At 40.0% G+C, this 22,129-nt stretch overlaps 1 protein-coding gene across 1 annotated transcript in view; it reads right to left on the bottom strand.

The window, feature by feature from the left end:
- The window catches only part of PCP4 (Purkinje cell protein 4), an 80,920-nt gene that overhangs the window by 26,292 nt on the left and 32,499 nt on the right, over nt 1-22,129 (bottom strand). Inside the window, exon 2 of the mRNA XM_009328036.1 lies at nt 9,354-9,405. Within this exon, the coding sequence (XP_009326311.1) occupies nt 9,354-9,405 (52 nt within the window). The remainder of the gene's footprint in view (nt 1-9,353; nt 9,406-22,129) is intronic.

Here is a 22,129-nt window from a genome sequence, read left to right as displayed (position 1 = left end):
GGTTTAGGTATAAATTAGAATGAAAGATAAGATACTCAAAATACAGTTAGAGTATTCATTCATCAACTGCAATTAGATAATATTACTGTGAGACCCTAGAGAAGAGCTGAGAGGTGAGTTCCAGTCTCTGGACTACCCACAATATCTCCCTCCCAGGAGCTGCCAGAACACCCTGCCCTATTTTCTGCTGTGGCTCTTGAAATGCATTTTCCATATCCGGTGCTATCCAAGCTTCTTCTTTTCTTGAGAATTCCTCCTTGGAAAATAGTATTTTTCTCAGTCCTTCCTATTTGTAATCACTGAGGTCTGGGGAAAAGATGAACCAATGCCAAGTGTGCTTGACCAAAGCAAATGCTTTCATCAGATCCAGTATCCTAGCTAACAAAGACCTCAAGCTGGGAAATATTTGGATTTTTCACATCCAGATTTCCACAAGGAAAATGGCTGGAAGAGCTGACATGAGGTGGCCAGGATCAGCCAAATCTAAATAAGGATAGAGCTGCTTGAGATGGGATTAAGGAGAAATTAAATGCCCAGGTCCAAAACTGACATTCTGAAAAACCCTGTTGAGCATCCACTTAACTCCAGAGATATACAGGCTCTATAGGACTTTTATTTTAGTATTACCCACAAATTCCTCAGCCTTAATAAAGTTGAGCAAATCAGAAGCTGTTTTATACCTAAATGAGAGTAGGATCTAAAAACACCAGGCTCTCCAGAGAAGATCGTTCTGATAAGTATCATATCACAAAAGAATATGTTTCTCTCTGACAATAAACGGAGCTTTAGGTCTCTCACAGACATGTACACTGATACAGCCAGGCAAGAGGAATTTCACTCCTAACCTATGTAGAGGGACAGAGTTTACTAATATTAAACCTAACAGCTCCTGTTCAGCATAGGAACCCAAGATACACATGGGCTGAAGTCCCACTTTGAGACACCCTTCTCCTCCACTAGGCACTTCTCCTCCACTCCAGGCAACCTAGGCACTTTACGTAAAGTCCTGAAATCCACTCTGAGCACCAACGCTGAAGGTGCAGTGTTGTGCTAGTTCACGTTGTAGCATCTAACTCCTTTTTGCAGTCTTAACTGCTCTTTCTTCTGGTCACTAGTTCAACTAAGGACCAAGTTCTAATCACGTCTGTAACACTCCCACTGTTCTAAATTCTGGTGCCTGCTTACACAAGGGAGCCTGATAACACCAAATTACAAGCTAATTTTGGAGCATCGAGCTAAGTGCATTAAGACAGCTGCGTGCTATAAATTAAAATCTTAAAAACCTTCAGAAAAAAATTATTAATCATTTACCAAATTACTAACAGACAAGGAACTCTTAAGTGGAAAAGCATTTTCATTTACAAAACCAAGTCTTCTGGAAAAGAAAAATAACAGAACAAAACAAAAAGTCTATCGTATGATGTAAGGCAGATAGTGTGTACAGTCAAAAAGAAAAGTGATGTTTCTGCAACAGCAAATCCTGGTAACCACTGTTGTGCATTGATTGTGTTCCTCTCTCATTTTTCACTTCCACTAAATAAAAATCATGCTGCTGAGCTACATCCACCTCTTGTGGCCTTTTAATCATCTGTTATTAGAGTCCGGGAACATGTAGAGACAGATCTGCAACTTGTGCAAGTCAGTCCAGCTCCATGGACTTCCAGTGTAAATATGCTAGCTGACATATGCCATTGACTCTAGTCCTGATACAACCCCAAACCATCCTTGACGATGTAGGGACAGATTCATTTCAGAGATAACATTAGTTGTTTTACTAGGGTTATCTAGGGACTGACTTGACCCAGGACCTTCATTTGGGTTCCTACCAGCACCAAAGCAGAACTAAATGTTCCTCTTCTCAGAGTATTGATGACAGCATGGTTTCAAATGAGTGCACATTTGTGGAAGCAAGCCAGTGCATGTCAGCTACATGCCAGTCATGGAAAGAAGTCTTGTTCTCCCTGCTGCATAGTCAGGCAGCACACTGATAATTACAGACTGATTTCCAGAAGAACTATGGCACTTGTCAAAGGCATAATTTCAGTTCTGCCTTTCGTCATTAACACCTGATGGGAACTCCAGCATATGAGTCATCTAAAAGGCAAGACCCACTAGTATCACCAAAGCTTAATTTACAACTGACTTTTTTTCCTAATGACCTAGCCTGATCTTTACAGACCACCTTCTCAGAAAGGATTAGGGCTCCTACCACCTTTCAGGTGCTCAAATACCTACTGAATTAGGCACCTCCTAAGTGCCAGGATCCCAATGCTGCAAGAAGCTGGATCCAAGTCACATTCTTTGTCCTTTCAACAATGACAAACTGAGACAAAATCTTACTGAACAGGGAAGTAGCGGCTGTCAGCTAGGGGTGGAAACTAGGGGTCAAAAGGCCAAACCCAGAGTGTTACAGGCCACAGTCAATGCAAATATCAAAAAACCCAAGGACAAAGGAGCACGTCAAGATCCTTGTGGGTATCCTGAAGAGGCTTGGGTCTCAGACTTAAAGAGTGCTCTTTCTACCTTTAGTTTTACAGACTCCATTCTTTCACGCAATTTCACTGCTCCTCCATGTTCTCACTCAACCTGGTTTGCCTGACAATACAGTAAGCTTTCGGGGAGGGGGGGGTGTCACACCATCTAACAAAGAGGGCTGTGGTCCTCTATTAACTACTGAAACTAAGTTACAACTGAGCATAATTCACAATGATTTTCTTGGGCTGTTTCTAATCTCAATACCACATGAATGCTGCAGCTCTACTAATTTCTACCTCCTGCAAAAGTGCAAAGGAGCAGACAGTATGAGTGACCATATGTAAGTATATATTTATATACATGTGTTCATTTCTCACATTTTTAGAAATGCAGCTGAACTTTTGGGTGCACTCAGTTTGAGAGCATCACATGTAAGCAGGCACACAAGTTTCCCAAGTTGTATGCAGGCACTGTGTGCAAAACAAAGATCCCATAAATTAATCAAGTTATTCTCATAGCAAGCTGGAAAGAAAGAGATGGACTGGGGCAAAAATTGTTATTGTTATCTCTATTTTTAAATACTTGGAAGACACTCAGTTACTATGGTGGTGAGGACCATATAAGTACCGAGACAGATTCATTTGTAGCAGGAGTGTTAAGTGTGAGGGTTTTTCCATCTCAAAGGTGCCAGCTAGCTGGGACCTTTTCCTCTAAGGGAAAAAGGGAGAAATCTGTTTTGAAGTAATTTCATATTTTTAAGGACTTAAAGAGTTTAAAAAGCTGAAATCGTTCTTCTATGGTTATGCTATTCTGCTTTGTTTTTTCCTTATGGGACTTCTGCATTTAATTTGCTCTCCTGGTACTCTTTCATCAGATAGGAAACCATTCTTTTCTTCTCCCAGTGCAGTCCCAGGGAGGAAAAAACCCAAAACAACATGCAAGAAAAAGCTGCATAATTAACATTATATATCAACATACACAAAGCCACCCTTCATGTGCATATGCCATACTCTTTGCATCAGTAGATGGACTTATTTGGTAGTCATGAGAGTAGTTATAAATGATACACAAAATGAAAACTTGCAGGGAATTCCAGAGACAGGACATTGGCCAGACTATATGAGCACTGCTGGTTCTACTAATTGATGAAACTTTTAATACGATGCTTTGTTTTAAAGATGCTTCTGCCTAAACATTTAAAAATGACAGCTTCTCATTACCAGATGAAGTGCAGCAGCAATGTACAGTATCAAACCCAACTTGTCAGGTAACAGAAGAACAGTATCTGCTCTCTTACAAGTATTTAAGTTTAAGTTAAGTATATTCATTACTTTAAACTCCACCAGATGATCCTCTCCGTGAAACCAGATGGTGACTGCATGTGTACAGACACGTGTGGGGGTAGGTGAAGTTTCAGTACAGGTGTCTACTTTATCTCAAACACACATAAAAATTGTTGCTTTAAAAGTTTTTGTTGCTAGATAAACATCAAAAGTTGTTGATATGAAAATTTTTGTGAACAATCCTTCATTGTCATCATTGCCCCAAATAAACACACGGTATTCCTCTGGAGAGGACTTACACTCATCCCTGGCCTCAAGAAATGGAAATTCACCTAGGAGAGGAAATTAAGTTCACATGTAATTCCCCTCTCTTCCTTTCAGCATCATCTCTAGGGAAGATCTGTGAACAATCTGAGAGCCTTGTTGTTAAAGGCTCTATCTGTCTTTAGCTGAGACACGTAGGCTGTCTGAAGAGATGAACAGACTCCTTGATAAACAGACCGGTCTGGGCAAAGGAAGAGATAGAGGCCAGGAGAGGACCCGAGACATACTTGGTTTGGTTATGGGTAAACTTTATGTGTAGCTGTCCCCAAGAAAGTGCCTGAAATGAAACTCAGCAGATAAGGTTGCCTGCAGTGTTTTTGCCATGCATAGCTATGTCTTGAGATGGGATTCATCTAGAACTGTTTACTTTGAATTTTCTCCTAACTCTCATCTGAAACACTCAGCTACAGAGCATGTTGTTGAGTTCACACAGGTTTTACCCCTTCCTCAGAGCCTGAGCAATTGTACATGACCAAATACAACTTATGTAACTATACTGAGGGTTCAAACACTTTTGTATTTAGGCTTTATGAAGGTGTTACATTATTTGATGGTTGCATATATGTCTAGGAATGTTGCTGAGACACAGACTTCCTATTTTAAGAGATGGGGATGAGGTACAGCAAATAATTCTCATCTCACTTCCTAAATCCCCACTGGTACCAGCTAGGTTGCATGACATAGGACAGAATTTGGCTCTGGGCATAGATTGAGAGAAGTGGAAGAGAGACTGCATTACTGTCTGGGAGATCATATTCTGTGAAGTACACTTTCAAGGGACAAGAGAATTTTGGCAGAACACCGTAGTGAAAAGAGACAAGAGGGTAAGGTCGTTTTCCTCCCAACACTCAACCTAATACCCAGGAAAACTCAGTATTAATTAGTTTCATACAATACTCCCCATTTAACTTCTGATTAGTGCTGTAGGGGTGAAATATCAGAGAAGCAGTCTGAAAGGGTAGGGGTTTTTTCACATTGATTCAGCAGTTGCTTGCAAGACCTCTTTCATCTTTTGCCATTGTTGTGGTTTAACCTCAGCCAGCAAGCAATGTTTTGTGGGAAAGACAAAATGCACAAGGCATTGCAATGCTACAGGTCAGTCACTGTCCTTCCCTGTGACTAAAGAACATGACCTCTAGACCTGGGCAGATACAGCAAACCATGTCTGTGACATCCTTTGAATATTTATACAAGTTAGCCTCATGTGTTCCCTCCCTTTTCAAAATCTTTTTTCCACAAGTAAGTTTATTTGTAGGGCTGTTCCCAAAACCAGTACATTTTTACATACTCATTGGAGAATATTAGTGGAAAATTCATTTCAAGTTCTTAAACAGATATTTATATTGGACCATACTACAATAATGACCCTGGCCTCTAGCCAGGAATTAAAGCTCTATTAAACTAAGCACTCTACATAAATAACTATGAAGATGATTATTCACTCTGCCAGACCTAGCAAGGTTCTTTATTCCTGAGTGCAGTGTACAGAGTGCAGAATTTCCCAAATTCCTTGAGTAGATGAAGTGGGTGAATGGACTGTTGATTGCACTGCAAGATGCACATCCCTCTACCAGGAAAGCTTACTAGACAGATATCTCTATTCTACCATGCATGACTGTTTTACAATTCTTTACCATTACTGTTAATGTTTTCCAGAAGCATCCAGATTTAAGTGAGTTTAGATGACTCCATTTTAGATGTAAGAGGTAAGAATTTACTTTAACAACTCTGTTTCTTTATCCTTATATAGGGGCATCCCATGGTGTACTGTATGGAGAGGATGAAATGCAGAGCATTTATTCATTTATAGTTTTCTGACCACCTCAAAGCAGAAATCATACACTGACAAGACAAATGCCTGAGAATGAGTAGAAACTGAAAAGGGCTTCACTTTTTCAGTACAACTGCCCATCTTGCCGTGATTGTGTAGGCCTAACCTACCATGACATGTAAGTTCATGCAAAACCTATTCATTTTCATTTCACTCAGACCCAGGAAGTTATAGAATTCATCACATGAAAACATGTATTTTGTTATTATAAATATTCATATCACTGAATGGTAAATCTGATATTCTGAGAAAATTATTAACAAATACCAATAGTCACATGCCTTATGTACTTTCAGAAGAAAGGGTGAGATCTATTATTTTTTGATTCTAAATTTGAAGATAGAAATAATTGGTTCTGATGCAATTATTTCCCTGCCAGTTGCGCTAGGCAGTGAAGAGATTGTATGATACCAGCTTGCAAATTACCCTGCATTTTTTTTTTGCTATGTAATGTGAAACAGAATGAGAAGTGACAAGTGTTAACCTATAAAGGAACTTTGTGACATTGCCAAGGTAGTAAGAATACTACTTTGGACATGAGGAAAAATTTCTTTACTGAAAGAGTAGTTAAACATTGGAACAGGCTGCCCAGGGAAGTGGTTGAGTCCCCATCCCTGGAGGTATTTAAAAGACGTGTAGATGAGGCACTTAGGGACATGGTTTAGTGGGCATGGTGGTGGTGGGTCGACGGTTGGACTCGATGATCTTAGAGGTCTTTTCCAACCTTAAGGATTCTGTGATTCTATGAATAGTAAGGTAGGAACATCCCGTTTTCATTTAGGATGCATTTGCAAACATGATAGGCCAGATTAATCAAACCAGGTGAGCAAAAAGGGAACAATAGAGCCAGTGTGAGATAAGAAATTGTTAGACCAAGTCAGATTCATACAGGAGGGAGTGCACTGGGGTAGTACTGCTGTCTTCCCTTTGGATTTTCTACCACAGAGAACAGCATTATATAATAGAGTTTACAAGTTAAGTTTGTAGTGACATACACAAATAAGTATGTCTTGGCTTTCAGATAAACTGAGGTCTTTCAAGATCCAATGAGGTTACGGCAGCTACAGTTACATGGCTCCTATGTACAAGATGTTTTCATACAGGTACTTCTGTATGCGTAGTATTACTGCTAATTATTAGGGTGGTGTTTCTTTAAAAATAGTCCTTTGACCAGTTTTCACCCAGGAAAACTAGTTTATGTAATTTACTCCCAATAATATTTTTGTTCTTCCCACTCTGACAACAGAATGAAATTATATAGACTATGTTTTGGGTGGAAAAGCTACTCAGTATTATATAGTGCCCACTGAAGCTATCAGGAGCTCTTCCATCGACTTCACTAGCCACTGATGTACCGTGAGAGCACATTGTAATGCAATGCTCGCTCTTCCCTGGGAAGACATGAATCACCATTGATTTTGATCATAACCTGCAAAAGGACAAACTACAACTTGTTTAAAAGGTCAAGATAGACAAATGTCATCTAGGGCTTGACCAGCATCCAGTGAGGTCATTGAAGGTTAACAGCAAAACTTAGTGAGGAAGTTACTCCAACACAAGTGATTATTCAGTATTAATAATACCGAGTAAAATTCTGCTTTATTTTCATCCAAGCATGTGGATTAGGGAAGATCAGAGAACTCTATTCCATCTCCCCTGCTGCTCCTTTATTTTACATAGGTGACAATAATTTTTGTTATAATTTCATTACAAAAAAATAATTGTTATCTATTTGTCTAAGATTAACTGCACATCCACCTGTTTATATTATACCTAAAACTATGCTACAACTAGAATCATGTATTTGTCAATCAGCGATGCAGCCCTTTCTCATTCAAAATTCCCTTTGAGAAAAAAAGAATCTGCTTTTAAAAAGGCTGCAGGATCAGTAAGTCTAAGCTAAACTTGACAACAGGACAATTTTATTTGGGAAGAAATTCAAGGCAAATGAGCTTAGTTCATAATGTGCTCAAATAGTAAAGAGAAATATACTTCCCATGCTGCCCAAATGGCTGACATAATTTTTGCTTGCTTTCCTTTCCTGTTAACTTGAGAATGCAAATGGCTTTGCTGTCAGGGTACATTTGTTCCCACTAATTCAAGACACTATAACAAGCCAAAATATTTCTTTTTTCCTTCTTTATCATATTGGGAACATCATCTACAGATTTCATTAACTGTAACATTATGCAAACAGCCCTTATGGGAAAGTCACCTCTCTGTAATAGGAAAACTAAGCATAAACAAGTCTCAATGTTTTAGGAGAGATGCCTCAAAGGGCCCAAAAATTCTGTTCAGACCAACACATAAAGGCCAAAATACATATCCAAAATAGCTGCTCAAGTATCCCATCTCTGAAAAGCCAAGGGTTTTCTGAGAAGAGACTTACATTCTTCCTGCTTTTCAGTAGATGGGATGGACTACCAGAACATGTTCTTTTAATTAGAACTGGATGATCAAACAGAAGCAGACAGCATATTTATACAGTTCAATCCTCATCCTGTTCATGAATGTCTACAAACTGGTGCTGCCTCGTATTCAGTGGGGTATATAATAAAGTTGATCAAAATGTTTTCCTTTGAAAAATGTTTCTGATGGTAACAGGATTTTAATCAAGTGATCATTTGTGTGTAAAGCATTTTATGTCCTATAAGACACAGAAATGAGATTTCAGCTAAAAAAATTGCTGTTTTCACCAAAAATTCAGTTTGACTTTTTTCAAAAAAACCCCAAACAAACCCAACATTTTCCAATTAGAATTGTTTGTGCCACTTAAGGGGCAAATTGGTTCCTGCCAGCCCCTTGTTACAGTCCGAAAAAAACAATGACTTGCCCCTTAGAGCAGTGGAGCATGAGTCCAGATCCACTCATGTAGAGTCCTGAAGTTAGGAGCCTGTTTGGCATATGGTCCTTCCATGTGAGCTGCTCCATCTATAGCCTATCTCTAGCAACACTCCAATGAGCTCTATGCAAGTGGCTTCTAACTTTGGTATCTTAGTTATGGGCCTAAAATTAGGTGAGATGAATCAGACCACAGAAGTTATGTTTATGAGCAAGTCCTTTGTAATTAGTTTACTCTTGTACACCTTCCCCATTCACATAGCAGCTGCTCATAATACTTAATATAGTCTCTTGGTGTCCTTTTCACACATACCTAATACTGTCTTGTTCTAGCCTCATTTGTATCTGCACTGCCTTCTACAGAGCCCGTTGGTTTACCATAGTATGAGCTCAGAATCAGTCTCTACTTTAGTAGATGATTTGAACACACAAATATAAAGAAAACAATCCCACTAAAGCCCTTCCAGTTTTTAAAATACGTTCAAAAAATAAGATATGAAACCAAGGCCATTGCTACCTGACATCTATCATTACAGTAAAAAATATTTTGGATCAATTTGACACAATATTCTCCATCAAGAAATACAGTCTACCCTTACCATTCTCACCAGATGTCTTGTCTTTTCCATTTGTAGCTCCAGTTCCTTGTCTCTGTTAGGAGGAAAAAAAACAAAACAAGTTGTTAGAACAAACCTGAATGTGCATTTTCTCCTTGGAATTACTAGCAGTTACAGCCTGATTTCTCCTTGATACCTTGGATAGTCATTCACCCTCAAGCAATGTTGCTTTGAAACACTACCAGTCAGAACAGGAATGCTTAGTACCATTTAAGTACAGTTGTATAACTATGTGTGCAACTGAACATAATGATCACGTTAGTGATGGGATATATGTAATCAAGTTTCCAGCAGTGCAAGGGTATTACCTACAGTAGGACATCTCTTCAGGTCCCTGCTGTGCCTCCGTTTCCATGATTCTTCTGACCTGACTTTGGCCAGAAGACTCATCTTTCCGCTTTGGCTACCAGTGGAGATGGTAATTCCCACTTCAATTCACTCCGTCCAAGGAATAGCCTTATGACTTTCCATGAAACAAACAGATTTAAGTCACTCTACTAAGTAACATGTGGCAAGCACCAGTGCAGTCCAAATAATCACAGTGGCAGAGCTGTATTAGTGTGGTTACACTACTAGGTAACTTTCTAGCTTAGGAATGGTCACTCTATGAAAGTTATGCTGCATCCCCCAGAGAAAGCATCTCACGGGTGGAATTAAGGTACTTTAGCAAGTATGGCAAAACTTGCATTTCTTATGCAAAATTATCCATACTTGTGTGTATTACTGAAACAGACTAAAGAATTTGTCCTCTAGGGTTGTACATGTAAAAAACTAGGAGTATTAAATTCATTAATAAATCCAGCTGCATTCAGCCAGAGGTAGCACATCCTTATGCATCAGGAGAGTTAACAGCTGCAGTAGCACTGCAAACCAAATGGTTTGCACCAAAATATGGACAGTCATATCGATTCTCTTATGAAAATTCATACAGGTATACTTGTCTGAAGGTGTTTACTCTAGAATATCTGGTTAAAGCCTTCTCTACTGCTCTGGTTTCTGTCCTTCATCTCCCACAGCAGTGGTATTTTGAGGGTATTCTGTATATATGGAGCTAATCACCACATAAGTACAAAACCTTCATGCATACTCTTAGTTCTTATTATAGAAGCCAAAGGGGGAAAGAAAGCTCTTCAAGCCCCTCAGGAGAATACAGAAAAGCTACATATGGTCTATCGTGCATCCACATGCCAGTGGTGGGGTTTCTCATCTTCTCTGTGGCAGGCTTCAGTGCCTATATCTCTGCTCTACTGGCTCTTCCTCATCTCTCACTCCATGCAATGAGACAGAGCATCCCTAGAGAAAACAACTCTGAGTCTATAACCACAGCTACAGTCTCCCCATACAATGGAAATATACTTGTTTCTCCCTGGAGCCTCAGAGCTAAGACAGGAGAGAAAACGGCCAATAATATTAAAAAATGGGATTCTAAAGGGATAAACATCTTTTACAAAAGCATAAGTTACCAACAGCCAGAAATCAATAAATCCACCCAACAATCAGTTTTGCTAAAGATAAACCTTTATGCCTTTGTTTAAAGTTTGGTTAATATTTCCATATTTCAATTTCAATCCACATTTGAAACTAGGTTATGTTAATTTACTGGGACCTCCCAAAAAACCAAAATACTGGATTTTTCCGATCTATAAAATGGTAGCTATATTGCTTTTCCTCCCCTGTTTATTTTTAAATCCTTTTTCAAGTTGTCTTATTTCCTGAGTGTTTCAGGCTGTGTTACTTAGCCTTTATGAAAGCTTCTCTTTCCTCCCTGAGGAATACCCGTCAGGTTCGGTCTGCTATTGGAGTGCTGGAATATGGATCCACACATTTATTTCATGTCTCAGGATTCCCCCTCAGGGAGAGGGGAAGTTGTCAAAGAATGACTAAAAACTTGGCTTTGGCCAATGAAGGTTTTTCTATTCATTAGGTCAAGATTTTTCTTTAAGTCTGAAATCAGCCTAAGTATTCTACAGCCATTCATTTGATTGATGACCACTGGACATATACAGAATGAAGCCTGAAAGTCTGCCAAACAAGCTTCTGATAGCCTTTCCTTCAGCTATATACATATATTGATCTATAAGCACTGTGCTGTCTTCCAAGTGAGTACAATGGATTTGAAAGTGAAAATCAGTTTCTCATTAATAAGGCACTGAAACTTATGAAAGAGCCATATACAACGTGATCATTGCAAAGCCTTTAGCCTTTTATTTCAACACATTCAGTGGACCTATTTTTTAAAACATTTTCAAGATGCTGGTATTATTAGCAGCTGGAGCTACTTGCTTCTTTCATCACCTTTCATGATGAAAGCACGCACAGGCTGCAGAACAAAGCTTAGCATTTTCATGTCCTTCAGAGCACAAGAGGACTAAACGTGAGGAGTTACTAGGGGTATTTTCAAGAAGCAGTGGATGAAAGCCCTCCAAAAGCTGGTATAACAGATATTGTCCTCAGATGCAATAGATCAAATTAAAATCTATGAAATACAAGAACAACAATATTAATTTCTGGCATTTGTTTTTAAACAGAAAATCCCCAAGTTGTTGACCATCTTTTAAAAGATAAAAGAAAAGCAGTCTAACACTTTGTTTCCTATAACTTGTAGCCAGCTTCCTTCATTCAAAGATTGCTTCTAAAATTCCCCAGCACTTTCTAAGGCAAGCACTAGGACAGAAGCATTGAATAAACTTTCCACTAGGCATCAAAGAAGCATCAGAGCCAAAAATGAACGAGTGCAAAACCGTAATGATTATACAGTAAAACAGGATAAACAGTTTTGTTGCTATGTTGCGTAGGAGGAAACATAGTTTATGACTGCTTGGGGCTATACTAATTTTCAACTCAGTGGTTTTACAGAACAAAGGCACATCGTTAAAAAAGGCTCCAAAATGAAAGTCACTCCCAATTTGTCAGAAGAGGAAGGAAAAAGGACTACTGCCATATGCCCAAAATCCCAGTAAGAAAAGAACAGGTTTACTTTCCTGTTAAATTCTCAGTGCTATACACAGCAGCTAGTTAATGTGGTATGAAAAAAACTGTACTAAATTAGTCCCCTAGGTGTACAACCTAAGGTCAAAAGTGAATTTGCAGCCCAGAGGACTTTTCAAGAAGTTTGTTAAATTACTGCAGCAGCTTTTCTACTCATTCTTCTAGTCCCTCCTGCACCCCCAAGCCTAATTTTTGCCTTTAATCTTACATTCTGTTCTTGTCTTGAAATAGCCTGACCTTTTCAGTTATGCTTCCAGTTAGCACCTCACTGTTAGGGATTGTAGCCAGGTGTTGATTACAGAATTTTCGGGGGCAGAGGGGTTGTTTGTTTTTCACTGAGCCACATAAAGCCCAAGATCAGGGACATGAAACTGCCATAAAGTTCTGACAAATGGGCCCTACAGTAATAACATTATTCTGCTTCTTCATCTCAGTGCAGGGCCAACAAGGTACAGCAGGCTGTATCCCAGTAAAGCAGTGGCTCCAGATTTTCAAAAGTATATCGCTTCTACATCAAAGAATGAAAGAGCATCCAAGGGTAGAATTAAGAGAATAGAAACAGTGGAAAGTTTTTGTAAAGTGAATAGCAGAAAGAGTCAGTATAGACTTGACTGGGGACAAAAACAATTTCATTGACACATATGAAATGTTATTAGGGTGTTCTGTACTCATTGACAAGAGGAACAGCAGTGAAGTCTGTGCATATCCTAAGCTTTTCTTAAGCCTTTGTTTGCTACCAGGTCCATCCCTAACAAAATGCATTATGTGTGTGACAGGAGGAAATACATGTTGGTACAATGCAGCACAAAAATGGCTGTGGGTCAGCCAGCTGTGTGCCAAGCAAGCCTTTATTCTGCATTACCATCTGTTCTTCACTCAAGTTTCTCTGTAAGAGACAAATTGAATCAAACTATTTCATAAGCACCTTATTTTTTTCATAGCCTTCTGCTTTAAAGAGTTCAGCTGCTTTAGACTTCAAATGAAAAAAGTACTGCAAAATACATTTTACAGATTTATAAAGTTTATAACCTTTCTGCAAATAAAAATGTCACTGTAAATATCTGCTTAGGGACTTTCCATGTTTTCCAAGCAAGGAAAGCTTACTAGTCTACAGCAGAATGATCAGGAGATACAGCAATTTCTACCTTCTGTTTTTCAGGACTAAATACTTCCTGTACAGTTCCTCAAATTAGGACAACTAGGGCTGACTTCATCCAGGAACAATGTAAGAAACTAAGTTCTTAGAGGATGATCTTTACTTAGTGTTGGTTGACCTCTGAAGATACTGAGAGTTTTAGACTACTGAAGTAAGCCCCAGGTGAGGTTCATTAGGCTACAAGCACAGGTAGATCCCAAAGCATACTTAGTATATAGCCATTACTGCCTGAAGGTTCATAGTATATTTTTTAGTTTCCCCTAGGTGGAATTTTGAGGACATTACATTAGCATGCACACTTCCTACACACTAAAAAATTAAGAGAAATGTGGATTAAAAACACAGAACAGAAGACCCTATCAAATGTGGGACCTACATACTTCACATAGCCTCCTTTTCCATGTACCTCCTGTCCAGCCATATTACAGTCAACTCCTCTGGTTCTAAGAACCTAGAGTTTTCCATGCTTTAACACCAGGTATAAATTTGCTATTGAAGAAAAGCAGGAAGATAACTATTCAATTTAAAAACAAGTAGTGGGCATTGAGGGAGACATCAGCTTTTGCTGGTAGATCAATACACTATGCATACATGCCACTTGAAAATAATTATGTAATGAGGTGATATCCTGAGCTTACTGAAATCAATGGGAATTTTGCAATTGCTTTTCTTTCATGCTCTAGCAAACAACACAAGCTGTATGTCAAAAACTAAATGAAGATCCAAAATTTAGGTAGGGGCAAGAACCAAGCAGCTATGACCTGGAATGAGCGGATACACTCTGCAGAATTCAGGATTTCAATGTGATTAATTAGGTTAAACTCTTCTTTACTGGAGAGTTCTGTTTCACTATGTTTGACAACCTCTTTCTAATGTCATGCATTGACTTGAAACTATATCACTCAGCATTTCACACATTTAGGTGTGAAAAAACATTACTCTTAACCACAACACAGCAAATAATTTGGTAATAAGGACAAAACATATTATCAAGTTTAAGATAAAATGTTAAGAGCAGGAAAAATGCTGCTGCTGTGACAGAAAGATATCTGTTTACTGACACTGCCAACGGATACCTTGGCATATGCCTCTAAATAATGGGACTGGAATTTTAGCACCACTGTAGTTTTTGGAATTAATTATCAAAAGCATGAAGATGGACAGCTGGGAAAGATAAGGTATACCGCTAGTGAGTCATGCACAAGTTCTGCCATTTCATTCATTCTCTCCTATTACAAGTTTTCTCAAAACTGGTCTGCAATACAGCCAGATGGTAAATCCCAAACCAACTTCTGTGACATACAGGTTCATTCTCATCAGTAACAGCTAGTCACCTAAAGAACATCTGCAGACAGAACTGAAGAATCCCAGAGAAGCTTGAATATAGTTATGAAAGTTACATTAGAAGCTACACAAGTAAACTTTTCCTCACTGGTCTATTTGTGCCTCCTTTACAAGTCCCTCCACATTTTTACACCCATGGTACTGAGTATTTATGAGATCAAAGTGTCCTTCAGAGCCCAGATCTAAGGTAATTGCATCAAGTACAGAACATCCAGCCAATATTTTGTCTGAATGACAGGTAAATCTGATAATGTAGCTGTTACTTCTGTCTTACACATCATTGTAAGAAGTCACAGACCACATTTTCTGGGCACCTGACAGAAAGGAAAAATATTTATCAACATATACTTCAGTACAAAGCAGTTCACTCCTGGTTATGACCATACATTTCTGGTAGAAGTGACTTACTAGAGACTACCACTTTTCCCTGGCTGCTCTCACCCTAGGATCTCAGTTCTTTAGGATATGGCCTCTACTCTCACCTACATAGCACCTTCTCTGCATGCTCCTTTACACAATGGGACTTTTCTGTAGCCAGTTTTCCGGCTGTCTTGTGTTGCCAGGGCAGCATAATATTGCCAGAGCAAGAGTGCCAGAATCCATCTTTCAATACTGGCTGTCAAAACTAAGTGATCCCTGGCACTCTGATAATTTCTGTAATTATCTTCATGGGTCAAGCAGTGTTCTACTTGACTAGCTCTTGATTGTCCTTAATTTTATTAAGGCTCTCCTATAGCTGTTTTAATAAATTAAAACTCCACAGGTGGGCTGAGATGAACTGGTGGGATTCAAACTGCAATGGCTAAAAGTTGGCACAGTGACCAGCACTGGTTTTCTATGACTTTTGTAGTCACTGAATGCACACACATGCACATTGACAAATATTACTGTGGTTTCTAAGATGACAGAAATTGACAACAAGGCTGTGGATAACTGTAGATGATTTTCCTTCTAGACACTGTGGACCAGTGCCTGGCCCTTGCTATTGCAATGATTTGCGCAAGATACAATCTCTTTGCAATTTCCTTTCATCTTTCTATAAAGGACACAACCTGGACCTCAGCATTCATATCCTTGCACCTTTGACAGTCATTTACACTGGTGCAAATTAAGTCTCAAATGCTTTCACATACAGAAGGAAAGCGCTATATTCAAGCTATAGCTGTCCATACAAGCTGCAGCCTGTGTGAAAAGCAGACAATTTACAAAGTTGACTGCTGATGCACTGGTTGCTGCAGTTCCCCAGGAAGGAGGTCATGCAGGTTTAGGTACTGTTAGTCAGGGTGAACCTACAACTCCCCTGAGACAGCCCAGGGAGGCATGCTGGTGGCACATTGATCCACTGGACGACCAGGCACAGAAAAAGCAATGGGAACTGAAGGAGTAACCTTGAAGCTGAGGCTTCTCAGGGTAGTCAAAAGACAGGGTTGCAGTCCCTGCTCCTGCATTATTTTGTTTGCAATATGGTCATTGTCCATGTAAGACATTTTATTTACATACCTATGCAAAATGCATACTCTGCCCAATGGGCAGAGTGCCTTAATTGCAGGGGTGTTAGCAGAGTTAGGGCATTTTCCTCAATTTAAGAGGTGTGATTCGTTCACTTTTCACCCTGACAGAGCTTTTTGGCTTGAGGTGTGTCCTCAGAACAGGCACTTCTGAGTGTAGACAGTTTCAGCACCCAGCACACTTTCAGGTTAAATAAGGAGGCACCTAATGAAAATGGGCAGAGAGAATCACTGGGATATAAGCATCCACTTAGAGTGCTGTTTTTAAATATTCTAATAGCACAGAAAAGAACTTTCACTGTGCCCCACTTTTGCCAGTGCTGGGCTGTAATTTATAAATCAGCACAGTAAGAACCTGCTGATTTTGTATTCAGATTCAATATAATGTTCTAAACAGAATATTTACACCAACACCAAATGTAATCAACATAATTAGCACAAACAGTAGCTTGCTTAATATTTAGGTTATTAGCATATTTTGAATTAAAACATTATTAAGTAGATATTTCTCCAAAGACATTGTAATCACAATTTTTTTTCTGAGGCAGGGATTAATGGAATCTTTGAAGTTAATTTTGAAAGCAGCTGCAAGAATGTATTTCCCAAATCCTGTTAATTACCATGCCAGCCATGAGAAGTAATCCCTCTTTTTCTGCAGGAAATGGAGGATTTGATCCCGCAAGGCTTATTTACAGGGGTAACTCATATGTGGACAAGTAGTTGTCTTCAATTCAGCAGAATTACTTGCATGAGTAGAGTTGGAACCTCAATGTGGTACCATTGAATTTCTCTAAAACGCATGTTGGGTTTTGTTTAGCAAAGGGCAAAGAGGGTAAAAGTCAACTACAGAACAAGTCTTCTCACACCACTTGCCAAAAAATCACCTCAGCTCTCATTTAGACATGGGTGATACAGCCCATATCCTAATTACACTGGAAATTGATAAAGAGGAAACATCAAGGTGACCAAAGAGGAATATTTTAGTTACATAAAAATAGATTTAAGCTAGATGGCATAAATGAAAAATTACTGGGGTTCCTAAGGTGGTCTCTTCCTTTTTTCTCTCCTATTATTTCTTATCTATTGGTAGCATCAGGCCTGCCACTACAGTTCCAGAAAGGGCATTCTTGGGCAGGAAACCAGCCTTAAGAACTCCTACTTCCCAGTCTAGCCCAATCCAGCCTCACCTTCCCATCCCCAAGGCCTCATTTGTTTGGATACAATTGGTTGCCAAGGTCATACAGAAAATAGGAGCACTAAAATTATTCAAGACAAAAATAACCCTTCAGCAGAGCTGTGTTGAAAAAAATCATTGAAGTGATCCCACTAAAAAATACATAGTTTAATTGTTTCTGTTGCTCATTTCACTAATGTAGTGACATCTCTGATCCGCAAACAGTTGTACAAGGGCAACAGAACAGGCAACAGATGGTACCAGGGCAAGGAGGCACTGCAATTTTGTTCTGGGAACTGAAAATCTGAGCAAGTCAGTGCTTCATACCACAAAACATAGCATGCTGTATCTCCCTGGGATGTTGCGTTACCTCCTAGTAATCTTTACTCTGCAACAGAGCAAAACATGAAGCAACACTGGTACACCTATGCAGCCTAAATTATAAGCCTTGGCCACCCATGCAGGCAATACAGACAGCTGATGGCAACTGAGTGTGATGTCTGACTAGGAGCAAATCAGAACCTTGGGAATCTGGGAAAAGCATTTGGATTCAGATTATATCTTGGGTATCCTTTAATATTAGCATGCCCAGATAGGAAGAGTGCCCTAAGCCAATTAAGGGGTCAGGATCCTTACCTAGGCATAATATAACTGAATACGGATGGTGTTTTTGTAACAAATTGACTTTATATTTCATTCTTCCAAACCCTTCTGAAGTTCGGGGTAATTTAATTTGCTGAGCTCCAAACCCAGCTGTAATTGAGTTCGAGGCTGTCTTCGAGGGACAGCTTGGGTTATTAATGGCAAAAGTCTGCACTGACAAATTACTTCATATCTGATCATATTGTTATCATTATTAAAACAGGCTGCTTCTTCCCAGACTGCAAAAATTCTGGCATTTTTTCAGTTGGCTTTTGTTTTTATTTCCAGTTGTACAACTAAAATAATTTGTTCTTGCTTTTATTTCAGAGGCAAGCAGATGTTATTAGTCTGTTAGACTGCACTAGTAACTGTCCAGCCAGGTTTTTAAAAGGTATTAATTATGGCAGTTGCAAGTTGCCACGCAAAGGAACTTTCTGCCTTCATCCCAGGGCAAAGCCTTCTGATTTTCAAGACAAGAGCAAGACGAAGCAGCAAGGATGTTTATGCATCACTTACTCTACTCCTCAAACCCCCGGGGCAGCCAGTCTGGTCACGGAGAGCAACTCCAAACAGCCCCAGAGCCATCTGCAGTTATGACAGTAACTTCTTTAGGGCTATTCCAGTAGCAGGGGAATCACTGGACTGAGAGCTTGCTGCAGCCTTGGCAACGCACCCTGCCCAGGGGCTGCACAGAGAGATGACACAAACCTGTTACTCTGGCTCTGTGCCATGAGGAGATTCATGCAAGGGGAACCCTGAATTGGCTGCTGAAGCTCCCTTGAAATGGGGCCTCGCTTGACAGAGGATTTGTCCTGCCTTGTTCAAATCTGTATCAGAACTGACCCGCTGAGACTTTGGGGGAGCTGCTGTGTTCAAAGTGTGATGCAGTTCAGAGCAAAGCTGTCTTGGTACTATGAGTCTAAACAGCAGCCAAGCAATTAGAAACAAGCCTGCCATACTAAAAACCAAAATGGACAGGGTGATGCACAAGGTCACCTTGATTGCCAGGAATCAGGGACAGCAATCAAATACACTCACATACAGCAAGCTCTGTCAGGTCACTAGCTCTGTCCAAGAGCTGACCAAAAAAAAAGAGACTTCCACAGATCAGAAGCTCCCAGGACCCTGCAGCAGCTCAGTGAAATTGATGCTGCTATCAGCTTCATTGTTAATAGCAGCAGAGAAGAAAGCAATTTTCACTGAGCGGCTGTAGGTCATTCCCAGGGTCCCTGGGCCCAGGACAGACCCACCAGGTTACCTGCCCTGAGACTAAACACTCTACAGTTCCTGCAGTGCCCTAGCCGTGGAATAAGTCCAGGGGGTACGTGGTCAGGCAGATTCAGCAAGAGCTCCCCCACATTGTTTCAAACACTCTCCCTCCACAGAAGTGTTTTTGAATTCAAGTTCAATGAAAACGTGCAAGTTTCTCCACTCCAAATAGTCAGTCATTCCTTCTGCCTTCAGTCTCCCATTATGTATCAGGCTCCATTCTGCACTTCGTGCCTTGCATATGAAGTGAAAGACAAATGTTAACCAGCTAGACATTTTCACCTTATTCACACGTGAACACAGCAAACCATCATTCAATGCCATTAAAAAAGGGCCCTAATGTGCTCCTCCAGGAAACAGTCATGCATTTATTTTGTTAGTGTTCTAACAAACCCATCCCATGACTAGACAGAAAATAGGTTCCTTAGAAGCTTCATGCAGAAAGCAGATAATAACATTCACTTAGATCCAGCTGTGTGCTGCCTGACACACTGCAGTCAGACAAAAACATCTATTAAAGGCTTACATAGCATGACCACAAAAGATACTGCTAGAATTCAGATAATTTGCAACTTGGTTTTTTTTGCAGTTTACAACATTAATGCTAGATCCTTTGCTACCAATGTTTCTGCATCTGCAGATCCATTCCTCAAGTCCAGTTCCAGGATGGAAATGCACTAAGCTTTTAGTCCAAGAAAAGAATACAAGGCAGCACTCAGAATAAAAGCCCTGCGAAACAAGGAAAGGGTCTCCTGTAACCTTACTTGAGGGGTTAATTCAGCTTGGCTTGGATGTTAGCGCTGCCCAGTACCTTGCAAAACATGCTGAAGGAACGAAGTGATAGCTAGCCAAGTCTGACTGGCAAACTAAAATTGGCATGAAGCTGGCCTGCCTTAGGCATTTGGCTGCCCCGCTTAAGCTGCGGCACATGTGTGCTGGCTCATGCATTTTAAAGCATGCCAAGCCAACAATGTGTGTGCTCCCTTTTCCGGTGGTAAGTGTGTATCTGTCAGATCTGAGTGGAGTAGTGACATATATGAAGCAGCTATGAAGCCACATCTTATTTTTCTACCATGTCATCTGCAGAAAGCTGCCTGCCTAGCCATCCCCTCTTGCCTAGTGTGTTCCTCCTTCTCCTCATTCCTACCAAGTCAATGCTTCTAATTTGTAGCCATTTCCAACTTCTGTCTCTCTTTTACCTTACATTTTACTAATACATGTTTGGAATTCAAGGAACCAGATTTCAATGTTATTCAGATTTTTTTCCTGAACACCACACAGTATCCCTTAATTTTAACAGGAATTGAAATACTCTGAAGAATGTCTTTTATTTGAACTTATGTGCTTAAAAAAGTCAACATCCAGAGTATTCAGTATCTTAAAACAAAAATAATTTAATTCTGAGGGTTTGAAAGAGAAACATATTTTCTACAAGAGAAGAGGAGAGACAGCAAGAATCCCCTTACTTGAAACATTCAAGCTAGGGAATGAAAAGGCCTAGAATTCAAGTGAAAGTCATGCTAGTGATTTTTCTGAAAGTTATTTTTGTCTGTAGCTCTCCCCTACTGCCCCACCCAAACTTGGACTTTGGCATTTTCAAATGTGTTTTCACATTTGGCAAGGCATTACACTCTGGTTCATCTCAGGCAGGCTTCTCTCCTTTACCAGACTATGTTGCATCTGTCTGATGAAGTTTGCACTCACCTTGTTTGGAATTGTTTGGTCCCTTTTAAAGAGAAGTCTACCTTGGACATCCAAAGCCAAAATCCCCCATTCCCTTGTAGAATAGGGCACACTTCCCTCTAATCAACCCAACCTCACCCTACTACCTATTGAGGGCTTTGCTGAAACACACACAGCTTCTTAGTAGACAGGCAAAGGTACAGTAGTATATGGGTAGTGGCACGGGTCAGGACAGATCAGTTAAATACATCTGGCTCAGAAATACCAATTCACTAAAGTCAAACTATTTGTGGGAACGTGCTATGATGTCTATAAAAACATCCCCACAAATCACTGGTCCTCCTTCATATCCCAAGTGTTACTAGGAAAAGGTCCAATATTACCAAAAATCTCAAGAAATCAAAGATGTCTTCAAATCTATTCAGCTCTTCCTCATCTGCCTAGTTACCCATTTGCACCAATTTAGTAGTTATCCTGGTCTTGATAGCCTTGTCCTTGATACATATCTTCTCCTGTAGTCAGAATGCTGCCAACTACTATTTCAATGCCTGGTAATCCCTCTAGTGTTAGATTCATAAAGAACAAAGCATCACCGAGGCAGACTGACAGCCAGGTGCCCTGACCGGTGGTACCTGCTGGGTAGCAAGGCTTATTTTGTGGGTCACAGAGGACAGAGACGCAAAGCATCCCCAGGCATTAGCAGTGGGTACTGTCTGCTTTCCAGCACTCTGCCCAGTGATTCTGAAGCTGTGCAGATCCCTAGTTTCCTTGAAAGTCCTCCTCCACCCCCTACAAAACTAAGGCACTTCCTGTGAAAAACTGCTTCTCATGTGCAATCCTACTAGTTCCTACTAGAGATGCTGACTTCACAGGACTGTTCCAGCTGTCTCACTGATTCACTCCAGAAAAGCCTGCTAACTCTTGTCAAGATTAACAAGCTTTAGCATAACATGGAGTTGTCCTGTTTCCAGGGATAGCCCTGGTCAGTGCTAGC

This window comes from Pygoscelis adeliae, unplaced genomic scaffold (genome assembly GCF_000699105.1).
Source record: "Pygoscelis adeliae isolate BGI_AS28 unplaced genomic scaffold, ASM69910v1 Scaffold154, whole genome shotgun sequence".
Classification (NCBI taxonomy): Eukaryota; Metazoa; Chordata; class Aves; order Sphenisciformes; family Spheniscidae; genus Pygoscelis; species Pygoscelis adeliae.
Note: the sequence above shows the minus strand (reverse complement) of the source record. Positions and strands in the feature narration are given on the sequence as shown.